Source organism: Schistocerca cancellata, chromosome 1 (genome assembly GCF_023864275.1).
Source record: "Schistocerca cancellata isolate TAMUIC-IGC-003103 chromosome 1, iqSchCanc2.1, whole genome shotgun sequence".
NCBI lineage: Eukaryota > Metazoa > Arthropoda > Insecta > Orthoptera > Acrididae > Schistocerca > Schistocerca cancellata.
The window spans coordinates 380,111,862-380,127,796 of record NC_064626.1 but is presented as its reverse complement, the minus strand read 5'-3'; the positions used below and the strand labels follow the sequence as shown (position 1 = coordinate 380,127,796).

At 39.2% G+C, this 15,935-nt stretch overlaps 1 protein-coding gene and 1 pseudogene across 1 annotated transcript in view; both read right to left on the bottom strand.

Moving 5' to 3' along the window:
* Positions 1-3,707, bottom strand: part of LOC126175057 (DNA polymerase alpha subunit B) — a 115,948-nt gene extending 112,241 nt beyond the window's left edge. The window contains exon 1 of the mRNA XM_049921580.1: positions 3,551-3,707. Within this exon, the coding sequence (XP_049777537.1) occupies positions 3,551-3,692 (142 nt within the window). The 5' untranslated portion in view covers positions 3,693-3,707. The remainder of the gene's footprint in view (positions 1-3,550) is intronic.
* An 11,897-nt stretch (positions 3,708-15,604) lies between these two features.
* Positions 15,605-15,722, bottom strand: LOC126102386 (5S ribosomal RNA; annotated as a pseudogene).
* Positions 15,723-15,935: the final 213 nt, after the last annotated feature.

Genomic DNA, 15,935 nt, shown 5'->3' with positions numbered 1-15,935 from the left:
GGGGTATCATTGGAGTAATGACCAAGTTTCAATTTTTTACAGGAGTGACATATTTTCAAAACAAGATCACAAGTGTTAGTTAGAAGTGATGACAAAGGACAGGACTCAGCACACACTTTGCTAGCGATGCGCAAAATTCTTCAACTACAAACAGGGGCACAGAAAATCATCATTATTTCTGATTGTATTCTTGGTCATTTTAAAAATCATTACCAGCTGCTTGAATTGAGTAAGTTGCTTGTGCCAACTGAGTACACAGTGCTACTGGTCACAGGAAGGAGCCTTGTGATGGTGCAGGAGGCATGCAGAAGCACCATGCAACAAAACAATCTTTCCAGACCAAATACAGCTGCAATTCAGAATGCTGAGGACTTTACAAGAGTCGTGGAATCTTACATATCCACAGCCTTCATTTTCTTGTCCAAAGAGAAAATCAAAGAATTCCGTGAGCAGAAAAAAGAAGAATGGTCCAAACAAACTACTCCTGTGAAAGGAATTTAGAAGATTTTTGGATTCAAAATGATGAGCAAACTCATATTGCACGCACTTCAAAGAGCAAGAAAGTAGAAATTTCGTTCGTTCGGCCAACACCTCAGAAACAGCAGTACAATATTCAGATTCACAACCTGAGAAGGGGGATGTTTGTGGCGCATGTGTATGACTATGTCTGGTGGATTGCAGAGATTATAGGCACCAGTTATCAGTTAAACGAAATTGTAGTGAACTTTATTCTACCACATAGACCAGCTGCTGGATACAGGTTTCCAGCTGAAGCACAGCAACAACACCATCAGTGCTCACTTCCTGTTCACAATGGTTTGAAGATTGCAAGTACTTCAATTCGTATTGGTTCAACAGGAAGGCTTCACTCTATATCAAAGCAGTGGAACACATTTTTAGTTCACTGTCTGGCTAATACTAGGGGAAAAAAAAACAGATTGCACAGAAGTTACATAAACTGAAACCATCTTCGGACCTTTCACATACATTTTGGGACCATTTAAAATGCCTCAGAAATGAGTCTCTCACGCATCTTAAAAACCTAAGATTATGTAAAATATGGCTAGGTTTTGATTTTTAGGAGCCTGTTATGTGATAAGATGGCAATAAAACATGTTTTATTTGCAGCAAAAACTTGAATTGTTTATAAAACCTGTTTAACCTAAAAGTAGAAGCTCTCCTTTTCAGGAAATGTAGAACTATATGGCACTGATATTTAAAAAAATAAAAAATAAAGAACTGGCATTTTTGAAAATTTTTTTTCCATACATTATAACAAATGTTCACAACACTATAGTAAGAACTTTGACAGTTAAGTCCAAATGAAGGATTTCTTTGTAATCATAAAGCAATTATCTTTCAAATAAAAACAACAAAATATGTAGAACCATTACAGGGATCCATCATTTTAACATTTTTCCAAAATTCGCATCTTTAAAATGGGATGCACAGTGTCATCTTTGGAGGGTTGTATCTTGTAGCAGAAATTCTTTTTTGGAGAAAACAAAAAATGTGTGTTCCTTACTATTCATTCATTTTAACATGTGTTAAATTCAATAACATCCGAGAATATGAAGGTAAGATTTTTTCCTAGCGTGCCTGAATTGATATGGACTATATCGTAAATTAATTTTCGAACATGTTTTACAGCACCATCGTAAATATAAAAATTATTTTTGACAGTGATCCAATTACCATCCCAACTTTCAGGATATGTTTGACTTCTGAGAATTTATTTTTAAAATATTTTATCAAAATCCATACTATTTATGAATATGACATGCATACTTCATTTTAAATAAATCCAAAATGTTCAGGTTTAAAACCATACTGTCATTTGTTGATCTGACATGGAATGACCCTTCTGCTAGTATGATATTAAGTTTAATAACGCACCAAGTAGTTTTGTAAGTTCATTTAAAAAAAACTGCATGGGGCCCATTCTATTGTCAGTATTATTAATTTTCCAAGAAAATCTACTGGAGCATACTTGTCCATTTCGTTGCTCAGTTGTATCCACCCACATGCAACCTTCATGTATCTGTGTTCGAACGATATTCAGAAACCCATTACATTCACACGATGTGCAACTTGCAGTTCTAAAAATATCAGTCCATTGATTTTAAGTTTAACTATAAAATATTTTGATGTCAAATTCATTGCAACTTCTTTACATTTTGCAAATTTTAGGCTCAAAATTAACTTCTTATAAAGTGATCGCCTAAAATCTGAGTTAACCAACAACCTCCCTATGACCGCCCCCCCCCCCCCCCCCACCGTTTAAAAGTTTTCTGTTGGCTGCATGACAAGCAGTGATATTCTTTAAATGTGCATGTCTTATTTTTAAGTCATACAGATGACAATCTCTGTGATAAAATTCAATGCAGTCAACTGAAAACTCAGCAATATGTTAAATAGCAACTGTTGAATAACTGATGCAATGAATGTCAGAACAGCACACTCAGATTTAACACGCCTTGAGTAAGGACAAATTGTTTACAACAGTTAACAATGTATAGTCTACTTTTTCCATTTTCATATCTGTACAGACTTTCTTACAAATAAGTTCTAGAACATATGACTGAGCAAATGAAAGAGCATGTACAATAAGATAATATTCGTAAGATACAGTAGGCCTATTGATAACAGTCCAACCAATGGAGAACAAAAACCATTGGTTCTATTAAAGTCTAATGTGAATTATAAAAATAAAAGCTATGTTAATTTTACTGAAAATACAGAAAGAGTAAGCCAATACTACACACTGCCACGAACAAAATAAGAATAAACCATTTTAATGTTTGGTTTTTGTAACAAATTGCAGAAACTATGGACAAGAACACAGTATATAAATTCTTTGACTGGTGCATTGGCAAAACAAAATTGTAAGAAGCAAATTGCACGAAAGAGAGTTTTACTTCTGATCAAAGAAAAACCTACTGTGATCTAAGAAACAAAGTAAGTAGGCATTGTTATATTCTAAAACATGGATACAATAAAGTGTTAGACCTGTGGCCTTTTGTGGTAAACAGTTCATTCAGTGAACATAAGTTATAAATTTTGCACACAGCGGAGATCAATTTTATGGCGTTTAACAATTGCATAACGGTTGTATACCCTGATTTGAAACAAAAAAACTGTGTCAATAACATCACTACAGAAGCATTATAGAGCAGTGTACAATAATCATCACGACAGCTTACGCAGTACAGAAGTATAGACTACTTTGGGAACAATGAAAATAAATTTGCTACAGAACACAAAGATAATCGGAAAAAATATCGAGACGTCAAAGTGAAAAGAAGGGAGTGGGGTATTTGATAAAAGAATCCCCACACAAGATCGTCAGATTCGAGCTCCAGTGCCACTATGCGTGACCGAAAGTCTTTTTACCTCAATCATTACTAGCCACTATGACAAACTGAGGGTAGGAATTCATAAACGACCATCGATTACACGTAACACTACAGCGTTAATAATATACCCATGAGACAGATAGTTAAAATCAGTCAAAAGTACCGTACTACAAAATATAGTAGTTATTACTCACATTTACTTAACGCTACGTCACTTATTCTCACGCCCATCGACAAAAACTGCTCTCTTAAACCCTCTTTACTAAACATTTCGAACAACCATTGGAACTGCAAAACGAAATATTGGCGCGCTTCTATGCATTCTTCATTTGTCATTGGCCATTCGTGACCAAAGCTTTTACGCTTCGAAGTCTTCGACCATAAATCTATGGTCGAAGTTCGAAGTACTATTTGTTCCTGAAAGATATTCTGAAGCCGGCAACACAGATAGTGGCATATTGTAGTTATAATTTAGCTGCATGTGCGAATTTTTTAGTGGCGCAACTTAACAGACGCAACTACTGTCACGCCACGTAAAGCTTAACTTCGTAGCAATTCGTTGCGACACTTTCCTTCCACCGATACTCCCTGGTGGCAGTATTTCGAAAGACGAGGATTCTGTCGCACATATCGTGGAGTAATTGCTGCTGTACTCCATTCGATTTCAGTGTTTTCGTTTTATAACTGAAAAAAGTAGAACAGAGGTCGACAGGTAAGCTTTCACAGCTTCTGGAACTGAACGGCAACCTATATTTGATTTTCTGCAGCAGTGTGTGTGTGTGGTGGTGGGGGGGGGGGGGGGGGGGAGTACTTGCAAACCAATGACATATTCCACAACCTTAAAAGATTTTTGAACGAATTAATCAGTAAACTTAAGCCGGGTTCACACAGGCTACAAAAGTATCGCCACTGCTAATGGCGAACTGCAGTTGCTTTGTAGTGGCATGTGTAAACTCATAGTTTTCGGTGTCGCCATTTAAGAAGCGCAACTTTTGTCACGTCACAAAAAGATGAACTTGGTTCTACTTTGTTGCGCCATTTTGCCATCTCCATAATCGAATAACGCCATTCGATTGCTACCTCGCGGCTGGATTCAAACCTTTCTAGTGCGTATTCGTTCGCAGATCGTGCTTTTGTTTGTGCGTTTGCTGTCAGTATGTCGAAAAAGTGATCAACAGCGACAATTATGACATTCTTGGAGGTGTATCAAGAACGATAATGCCTTTTGAACCACAAAAGCGAATCTTACAAAGACATAAATTTGAGAGATGCTGCATTAATTGAAATAGTAAACAGTATGCGTGAATATGTACCTGGAATTGATGTAGCTACAACAAAATTAAAAATTCGAAGCATTCGAAATGCTTACATGAATCAACAAAAAAAGTACTGCTATCACTTAAGAGTGGTGCGTCTACAGACGGTATTTATAAACCCAGCCTTGCTTGTTTTGAAGCTGCAGACCGGTTCTTAAAACATGTAGTCGAGACAAGAGAGACGAGAAACACATTGGCAAGTAATATACGGATCCATTTGCGTTTCCGTTTCTTTGTTGTTAACTCTTCGCTCAGTTCTAATGCCACAATTTAAGCTACAACATTAACGCAGGCCCGAATCATTTCAGCTGAGACAGGTGACGCCATTTTGCAAACTTCGTAATTACGAAGAATTTGTGGCGTCCTGTGTGAACAGTAGCTCACAGCGCCACTCCAGAATGACTTGACTTGTGGCGATACTTTCGTTGCGTGTGTGAACCCGGCTTTAATATATGTAATCAACATAAGAAATTCGAACAAGCTTCATGATTTGTGAGACCAAGCAATCTATAAATCATGGATTATATTCAGAAAATAGCTCCGGAATGGGATGTGGTAGTTGTTAAACTAAAGATTAGTTATTCAAAATGTCTGTATCAACAAATACAGTAAGACTCTAAAATCTTGGAAGAATGGCGTGTCTCCATATGATATTTACATATCAGCTCTTGCTTAGTTTGCCATTGCAGACACCATTTTCGTCTGTTGTTTCTTTTACAAATGTGTTTATGGCTCCTGACTTATCCCTGTGCGAAATCTATTTTCGAATCTAATATTTGAGTTTCGTCTTCCTTGTATTTAACTATTGTCACAGCTCTAATGCTATAACCTGCACTATAACATTCATATCAGCCCATATGATTTCAGTTGACGCCATATTAAAAATTGTGCAACTACGTTGAATTTGTGGCGACCTGTGTGAACGGTAGCTCACGATGTCACGACAGAAAGTCACAAGGTGTGGCGCCACATTAGATGCTTGGTTTAACCCTGCTTAAAGCCAGGTACCCACCGACACGAAAAATTGCACAAGCATCTCCAGAAACGTTCAATGCGCATTGTCACGCCCATTGTCAGCAGAGGATAGGTGGTGTCTCTCTTTAGACTCAAATTACGTCTTTACAATATACTGGATGATTATAATTAAATTTCCCTATTTAACACATTATAACACGTGAACTAATTACTGCACGAGTACCAAACTTGGTAACATTAATATCAAGGATCTGGAAAAGAGAAATAATGCAGAATCAATTCAACTGAGACACTTTTAATTTTGTGCTATGGTGCAGCATACCATTACTCCTACAAAAGGGGTTCATTATGACACCCATCAGTGTCCAGAAGAGTCTGAAAGCACAGGATTGCATTCTGCGCAGAAAAACGAAGCATGTCTGTAGATATGCTGGCTACCTCTCTTGATATGCTGCGCTTCAGACCAGTACATGTGTGAATGTTCGCCTGCTAAGCCCTATCCTTCAAGTAGTCCCACAACCAGGAATCACAGAGAATAAGATCACATGATACTGCTGGCCAAGCATTTGGAAATGATCGGCTGATAATTCGATCGTTTCCAAATGTGTTTCAGAGAAGTAGGTGAACTTCACGAGTGAAGTGTGGTAGGACAACATCTTGCATGAAAACTGTTGAGTTCAATGTGTCTCTCTCTGTAGGGCAGGTATGACATGCTGACGAAGCATATCACAGTAATGCTAGCCTGTCACACTGCACGTTTTTGGTCATTTAGTGACAACCTGTTCAAAAAGAATGGCTCAGTGATGAACATAGCTATGAAACCACACCATACAGTGACACATTCACAATACAGAGGAACTTGATATGCAGTGAATGGACGTGAAGATCCCCCCACTCTGTGTTTTCACCTCATACATCAGAGAAAAATGAGGTTTATCTGTCCATAGGTTTGTCCAGGGTCAGAACTCATCAACTTCAATCCTTGTGAGAAAATGGAGAGCGAAGTCAACAAGTCGTTGTATGTCCTGTGGTGCACGCTGCTGTACGATACGGATCTGGTACAGAAACCATTTGAGAATGGTTCAAAGCACCTTCCATACAGTGGACCACGGGATGTTCAACTGTTGTGACAGCATGTGCAGTGGCTGACTGTTGGGAATTGTGTGCGGCATTGTCTGTCATAGCAACAGCGATTTCACCAACCACCTGTCGTGCAACCAGTCGTCGACCTATTCCTGGAGTGACACCCAGTACTCCAGTTGATTCGAACTTCTTCATTATGCTCCGCAAAGTAGGTGGAGAAAGACGACCCTTCCATAATCCTTTCAGCCGACGATATTCTGGAAGTGCAGTTGCAGCATTACCATTGTTTTGATAATAGAGCTTCATAAATAATGCCCTACTCCTTTTGTCCAAGCTCATGTTGACACATTAACAAGTGCACTGCAACTAGCCATGTGTGTTAGACTATGAACCATGATGGGTGATCATGGCACCTGGTGGCCATAGTGGGATCTGTAAGGTGGCACATGGAAATCGTGCACCCCATGCTCTCGACATTAAGCCTGCCAAGCTTGGTACTAGTATAATAATTAGTTTCCATGTTATAATGTGTTAAATAGGGAAATTTCAGTTATAATTACCTGATAAATAATTGTTTAAACAAGCAATTAGTGTGCTCACTAATGAGTTTGTGAAGGTTTGTTCATGATCTCACAGAAACGTTAACAAAGAGAAAAAAAACCAACAACTAGTGTATACTAAACTGAATTTACATAGCAATCATATTGTGGAAAAGCATTCTAATACAAGAGTTAAGTTCAGTATACACTCGGTTTCAGCAGAAGAAAACGAGAAGCAACATTTACTTTAGATGAATGTCCACACATCACTTCACTTAGTCCAGCCTCAAACAGTGAAATTTAGATTATGTGGTGTAGTAGTAATGGTGGTGGCTTTATACATACATTGATCAACAATTACTAGGATACTGAAAATGTCTTCACATTGCAATTAGAACCAGAAAAGCAGGCAATCATAATTATAAATATGTACAGGGCACCAGTACGAAATATCCCAAAATTCCTTGCTCAGCTGGAAACTGTCCTTGTAAAAATTTACAAGAATAACAGTAAGATTATTTTATATGGGGATTTTAACCTTGACTTTCCATTACAGAAGTGTTTAAGTGGTTCGAACACGATGGCGTCGTCCTAAACAAGGCTAAATGTGTCTTTGGCCAGCCCCAGGTGAATTTACTAGATCATAGAATAACAGTAGCAGCATCTCTACCTCTACCAGAGGAGGTGGAACCCTTCTTAAGGATTTCACGCCCAAATACGACCAAGGAATTGCCTTGATTCCATAGTACATTCAATTTTTATTAACGCCACTTACCACACTCTGCTGAGTTACAGGAGATGTTACTTGCAGCACTCACCAGCCCAAAGAACAACGATAACTCGCCTATAGCATGAACTGATATAATGTGTGTGGCGTTTGACACAGACAAAAAGAGCATCGCAGAAGCCCCACTTCTGGCGCATCCTGAGCCTTTTGCATCTTTGGCACTAGTAATAGCCGCGCGGAGTGGCCGCATGGTTTGAGGCGCCATGTCACGCATTGCGCGGCCCCTCCCACCCGAGGTTCGAGTCCTGCTTCAGGCATGGGTGTGTGTTGTTCTTCGCATAAGTTAGTTTAAGTAGTGTGTAAGTCTAGGGACCGATGATCTCAGCAGTTTGGTCCCTTCGCTAGCCAGATGGCGATCAGCGCAGCATTGCAACAATTGCAACAGTGGTGTAGTGACACATGACAGCCACTCGCACTTTCCTCGCAAGTTATGGAGCGCCTACGACAGAGAACTTCTGGCTCTTTATGGGTCTGTCAAATACTTCAGGAATCACCTAGAAACTAGAGACATTATTATCTACACGTAACACAAATGGCTAACTTACTCCTTTCGCCGAAACAAAATAAACTGTTTATCTAGGAGAACACGAAGAGTTACTATTTATCTAATATTTCATCACAGACGTCCATCACATCTCTGACATTGACAGTGTGGTGGCCGATTGTTTATCTCTGGTTGGAAGCATTACTAGCATGATCGATTACATCAAACTCATCGCCACTCAAAATCAGATCAAGAACTACAGGGAATTTTATCAGCAGTAACATCTGCATTGGATCTCCAACTTGTCCAAATTCCAGGGAGTGATTTCAAGCTGTATTGTGAAACGACCAATTCAAAACCGAGGCCGTTCCTACTTATTCTCTTTAGAGGTGATGTCTTCAGTATGTTACAGGACTTGTGTCACCCCTGTGTTTTATTGACGACCCGCCTAGTCATGAAACGTTAGGTGTGGCCGAGAATACAGAAAGAATGCTGTGACTGGGCGAGGTGTTGTCTTAAAAAGCAAATGCTTTGAGTACACCACTACATACAAGCATTGACAGGAAATTTTCCGCTCACGACGGTGTGTTTCACTCACGTCCACATTGACGTCGCTGGTCCATTTCCACCGTGCGACAGGCAACATTACACACTTCTAATGCAAGCTCGTTATATGCGCTGGGTGGAAACTGCACCACTGGAGAAACAGCAGAAACTCAGGTTTTCAGTTTCATGTCGTATTGGGTGTTGCGCTTTGTTTGTCCATTCCAAGACAGAGGACGACAATTTGAATCCTACCTGTTCAGACAGCTTGTGAAATTTTGCGCACATATCACCACAGAACGCTGAACTATCAACCAGTCAGTAATGGGATGACTGAGAGATGGCACTGCTGACTTAAGGCAGCACTAATGTGTCATGATGCTGAGTGAACCAGGGTCATTTCCACGAAACCACTCGGCCTCAGAAACACTTTCAAATCGTATCTAGACGCTTCTTAGGCGAAACTGGTGCACAGCGAGACGTTGAGGCTCCCAGGAGAATTCGTGGAAACAAACACTCCATCACAACCAAGAGAATATCAGCCAGGTTACTTATGCTGACTGCAAGAGCACATAGAGCGAATCCATCCACACCAGACTCACAGACGTGATACTGCTACCACCTTCGTGCATCAAGACTTGAAAACCTGTTCACATGTCATGTTATGCCTGAAAGGAGTCAGTCATTCCAGCTGCCATACTCAGGACCCTACCATGTAGTCAAAAGGGGAGACAAGATACTTGACATTTCAGAAATGGAAAGGCGACCATTGTTGCTATAGAAAGGGTTAAACCAGCTTACGACTTCCAAGAATCAACAAAGTCAAAGCTCCTAAGACTGCAGTCTCACCCAACAATCACCTCACCACTGCCTTCACAGCCAATGGCACAAATTACATTAGCAGAGCTGACAATACATACCTCAATATCCAGTCATCACATCCACTTTCCTGTCCACTATTTGGATAATTTTCTACTTTCTCCATGGGGGCTGATGTGGCGCCATTGTGCAGTTACTTAGTGTTGAAGCATGCATGCCATATCCATGTGTTTACAAACACCACACTGTCAAACATTTAGAGTGAGATGTAAGGGCACTGTGTTTTGTATGTATGTGTTTTGGTTTTGTTATTATTTGATTATCCTTTTTATATTTTATATCTACCATACATGTAGTGGAGCTGGTGTATAGTTAAGAGATAACACTGATGCTTTGTTTTCAGTACGTTCAATGATTTGGAACTGCAAGCTCGGAATGATCAAACAAGCTTGTATTTCTCTCTGTCTTCTGTGGCTGTGATCAATAAAGTAATGATAATTTTTGAGGGAGTTTATGTGTCGTTTTGTTCTGTTGTATTGATACATGCAGTTTCTAATAGTCAAACAACGATCTGCTCAGCTAATACCAACAAATAGCAAGACATTTATGTCTTGCTTTAACTTACACTCAGTGATCTCATTTCCAGCAAGGGTATATATGACTGCAGCAAAACTGCTATTGACAGTATTTTCCTGGACTCACACAATATTATGATGTAAAAATACAGGCTGTAGTAAATGACCTATCTGAACACGATGGTCACATAGCAGTCCTAAAACATGTTAACAGAAGATGGTTACTACACACACTCAAGTCAGGCATGTTGGAACAATAGACAATGACTCCAATAATATGTTCAGAAATATCCTGCAACAGGAACTATATGAAGAAGTCTATAATGAAGATATTGTGGATAAGAAATTGCACTCATATTTTGACTTTTGACTTTGAAGCCAGCTTCCCTAAAAGATAAATCAAAACTAAATCAAATGTCAAAAGGCCAAAACTCTGGATAACATCAGGGATTAGAATATTATGTGTGCCAGAAAGAGGGAACTTACCAAGAACAGAGGAATAGTACACACAAGGCAGTAAAAACAAACTATAAGATATATTGCAAAATCTTAAACTGTGTAATCAAGAAGGCGAAAATCTGAATTACACACAGCAAATTAACAGGTCAAAAAATGAAACGAAAACCATACAAGAAATCATAAAATGTGAAACAACTAAGGACAAAATATCAGAAGTTAGTGGTAGTGCAGTTCATAGAAAATGGAAAAGACCACAATAATATGAAAAGGGCAGCCTCTGAATTCAATAAAATTTTCTTCTCTATACCCATCATACACCACAAATCCCCAACAACCAACGAAATTATAAAAATGATCAGATCCCTAAAAAGGAAAAGCTTTCCTGTGTACTACAGAATATCTAATAGGGCACTAAAAATACATGGTGATTTAATCAGCAACATATTATGCTATTTGTGTAACCAGTCTACCGAAACTTGAGTTTCCTAATAGATTAAAACATACCAGTGTGGTGCCAGTACACAAAAGCTCGTGAGAGATGTGTGATACCTATCAGCCTATCTCTCTGCTGCCAGTTCTTTCAAAAATATTTCAGATGGTACTGTATAACAGGCTACTGAACACTCAATATATTTTGGCTCATTGACACAATCCCAATTTGGTTTTTGCGAGGGACTGTCCACAATGGGAGCAATATACAGTCCCACAAAAGAAAGATTAACTGAATTGTAGCAGGTATCTTGTAAGGATTTCTGTGATCACGCTAAAGCTTTTGACTGCGTAAAACACAACAAAAAATATTAGTACCCCCATACATTATGGCATCAAACACCAACCATTAGCATGGCTAGAATCCTTCTTACATAACAAAAACCAAAGAGCCGCCTTAACTGGTGAAACAATAAACCCAGTGCGGGGAACTATGTAGTATGGTGTTTCCCAATGCCTGATCCTTGACCACTAATCTTCTTTGCGTGCATTAATGACCTACCAGTAAACAACAATGTAAACATACAAATGCTTGCTGATAACACAAGTACATCGATCAAGGGCACGAAATCCTCAATGCAGGTTACAACTGAAACAGTAACACAACAAATAAACAGGTGATTTTCAGGAAATAGTCTACCATTAAGCATCTCAAAAACACATTTAATGCAGCTTCAGAGAGAAAACAGCAAGCTAAATGCTCTTGAAATTGATATCAATGGTCAGAAAATAAATGGAACTGCACATCTAATATTTATGGAATACAAATGGATAATACATTATAATGAATCAACATATCGATTACACTTAACAACAAATTTTAAGTGAAAGTCTGTACATTGCATGATTTTGAGTATAAAATGGTACAAAATCATCATCTTCATAAATATTTAGCTTTAGTTTTTTTAAAGTTATCTACATTTTTTATAAATAACTCACTTATTAAATATGTATTCATGTCTCAAGATCCAGCATAACAAATTTTAAGTGAATAATTACTTGAATTATGTTACGTGTTATGCATTGATAAATTTCAGTGCCATTCTGTAAGTACAAAAGTAAAATATTAAGAAAAAATAAAGATAATGTAGCAGAAGAAAAATACTTTGTAAGCGACTTTGTAACAGAACTATATAAAATACAAAAGAAAATATATAAATTAACTGGTCACAAATGTATATAAAGGATTACAAATGTTAAATGTCCATATGTACAGTATATACAATTATTTATTTTGTTCAGGGCTAAATTCACAAGATGATCGTTTTCGCTTGGCTTGACATTTATACACATACTTGGGAACATCCCTTATGACAGTCCAGCAGTAATCTACTAAAATAGTAGGGCTCCACTTTCCGGCATACCTCTTCTCAAAAGTGGCAACATCTTGATGAAATCGATTCCAATGTTCATCACTTACTGCACTACAATCATTGGGGGAGTAGTCAAGATGAGTACGTAAGAAATGCATTTTCAATGACATGTTGCTACCAAGTTTTTCAGTAGGTGACAACATGGTATCTACAATCTCCTTGTAATTTATTACTCGTCTGTTCCCTAAGAACTGTAAACAGACTGTCTTAAAATATTCTCGTGCCTGCTTCTCATCACTTTGTATGATTCCGTTAAAAGTATTGTCTCAAAAAGCTCTCGAATCTGTGGGCATACAAGGACGCCCTCATTTACTTTGGCATCACTTATGTAAGGGAATTTTTGCCTTAAGTCGTTAAATGCATCATCATCTTCGTTCACTCCCTTAATAAAGTTATTCTTGAGACCCAACTTGATGTCCAAGGACGAGAGCAGAATCTTTATTAGGGTCTATTAGAGATTCACTTTTAATTTTCTTTATACCTGGTTGAAGAGTTTTTCTGGTGGGATATTCATGTTTACTGTAATGAGAATCACGAGCTCGTCTACCCCATTCACAGAGAAAGCAGCAATATTTACTATACCCTTACTGCATGCCCAATATCAGTGCAACTGAGAGTCATTATACTTGATGGCTTCTAGTAAAATTTTCATTTTTTGGTATAATTCTTTCATATGCACACTATGCCCAACTGGAATAAAAGGAAGCTCATTACCAATATGTAAAAGCACTGTTTGTAAGTTCAAAATTGATGAATCAATAACGAGTCTCCACTAATCAGGGCCGTAATTCATTAGACATTTACATCCACACATGCCACAAGACTATCTTGCATGATAAAAAGAAGGAGTGAATTGTTGCTCTCTTCTGTGGTGGAATGAAACATTTACATTAGTTTCGAGACAATTGTGATGCTGCAATCTTGATGCTAAAATCTCAGCCTTAGCTTTAGAGAGCTCCAAAATATCTAATGAGACAATTTTTGTGGATCATCAGTTGATGATATATTTGGAAGAAACTCTAGATCTTGTGATGTACATGGTTCAGGACATTCAGAAGTAATCTCATACTCTGCCGGTGGTTCAGGTATTGGCAATCCTTCCTCGTGTAGAACTGGACATATGGCAGATGGAATGTTAGGATGGATCATTGTCCACTTCTTCTTCTTAGACGTTCCCTTCTTGATAGGAAACATAAAAAAGTATTAGTCACTGACATGGTTAGTTGACTCACACCAGATCATGGCCACTGCAAAGGGCACTGAACGTCCTTACCCATGTATCCAGTTCCTGCAGTTGCTGGCACAAGTGTTGCAGGTCACATGTGGAATCCAGGGTTTATCCTGATCACCAATTTTGTACCCAAAAAAAACAACAGTAAGCATTTTTAATCAATGGAGTTATTTGCTGTTTTTGTGAAGCAAATGTCACTTCTCCAAAAAAATAGCAAAATGTGTCAGCACTGTTAACACAAACGGTGGCATTTTTGTTCACTTCAATAGCAGTCAATTTGAACAACGGGTAGTTAATCTGGAAACAAATGTGCAAAATTTATTACATGCATTAATAAAGTCACTGAAGTTGAAGAGGAGGGAGATGAAAAGATCACTGAAATTGTTAGTACCAAAATGAACATACAGATCAATACCTTCGTGTCTCACTGGTGTGGAAATACTCTGCAGGCTGGTTCGTAGTTCCATGACTTTTCTGCAATGTCACTGCGAGATTACATAGCTCGACACAGCTGGCTTGTGGTGTGCAAAACAGACGGTTGTGGAACTACCTATCAGTGCCTCTGTGCCTGACTGTTTGTCCCACATACAATTGCAATGCAACTGTTTCTCATATAGTAACTCACAAACTTAGCGATGGCAATACAAACCTCCCCTCTTGGAGAAGACCTGGACCCCCGGTGTGAAACTGTGAACGGTATGCAACAGAAGACTTCAACATATAGTTACAACCTAGATTATTTACAATTTCCTCCGACATTAAGCAACAAAGCTCAGAAGCCCTATATTCCATCTACAATTCTTAGTCGATCAGTTTACCCATCCACTCTTGTGCTACTACACACAACTTTCATTCTCATTTAAGCTACTTCTGATTATAAATTTCTCCAGAACACTAACCACTTATTTACATGAATGTCCATTCATTGTGCCCTTACTGCGTTTTGCACAGCAAGCAACAACGCTCGTTTTAACACCACTCAGGGTCCCTTGTCTCGTATTACTATACCCAGTTTCTTGTCCGCACCTGGTAAGTGAGTGGGCAGCACGACAGAATGTCAATCCCAAGGGCCCGGGTTCGATTCCTGGCTGGGTCGGAGATTTTCTCCGCTCAGAGACTGGGTGTTGTGTTGTCCTAATCATTATCATCATTTCATCCCCATCGACGCGCAAGTCGCCGAAGTTGCGTCAAATCGAAAGACTTGCACCTGGCAAACGGTCTGCCTGATGGGAGACCCTAGTCACACGACGTTTATTTATTTACCAGTTTCTTGCAGCACTCATACCTTCTCATGCACGAACAGTTAACCAGTTCAACAGTGTGTAATCTAGTGGAGAATTCCATTGATGGGCAGCCTTCCACTTGAGAAAAAAGCACTCCGTCTTCAGGCCACAAGTCTCGCATCGGAACCATCCGACTGCCGTGTCATCCTCAGATAAGAATGCGAGTAGGAGGGGCGTGTGGTCAGCACACCGTTCTCCCGGTCGTTACGATGGTTTTCTTTGACCGGAGCCGCTACTATTCGGTCGAGTAGCTCCTCAATTGGCATCACAAGGCTGAGTGCACCCTGAAAAACGGCAACAGCGCATGGCGGCCCGGATGGTCACCCAACCAAGTGCCGGCCACGCCCGACAGCGCTTAACTTCGGTGTTCTGACGGGAACCGGTGTATCCACTGCGGCAAGGCCGTTGCCCCCACTTGAGAAAGATAGGCTGCAAAAAACATAGTCAGCACCAACATGGTGCCTGTGGCTGTGACGCTTGAGGTCTTGATCGTGTGCTGCTATTAATACTGCTACTGCTGTAGATGTAGAAGCTTTTGCTCTACGAGGTAACACGTCCCTCTTGCATATCTATTAGCTGGTATAAGGATAGGACTAGGTTGAAATCCAACGTTTCATTCAGGT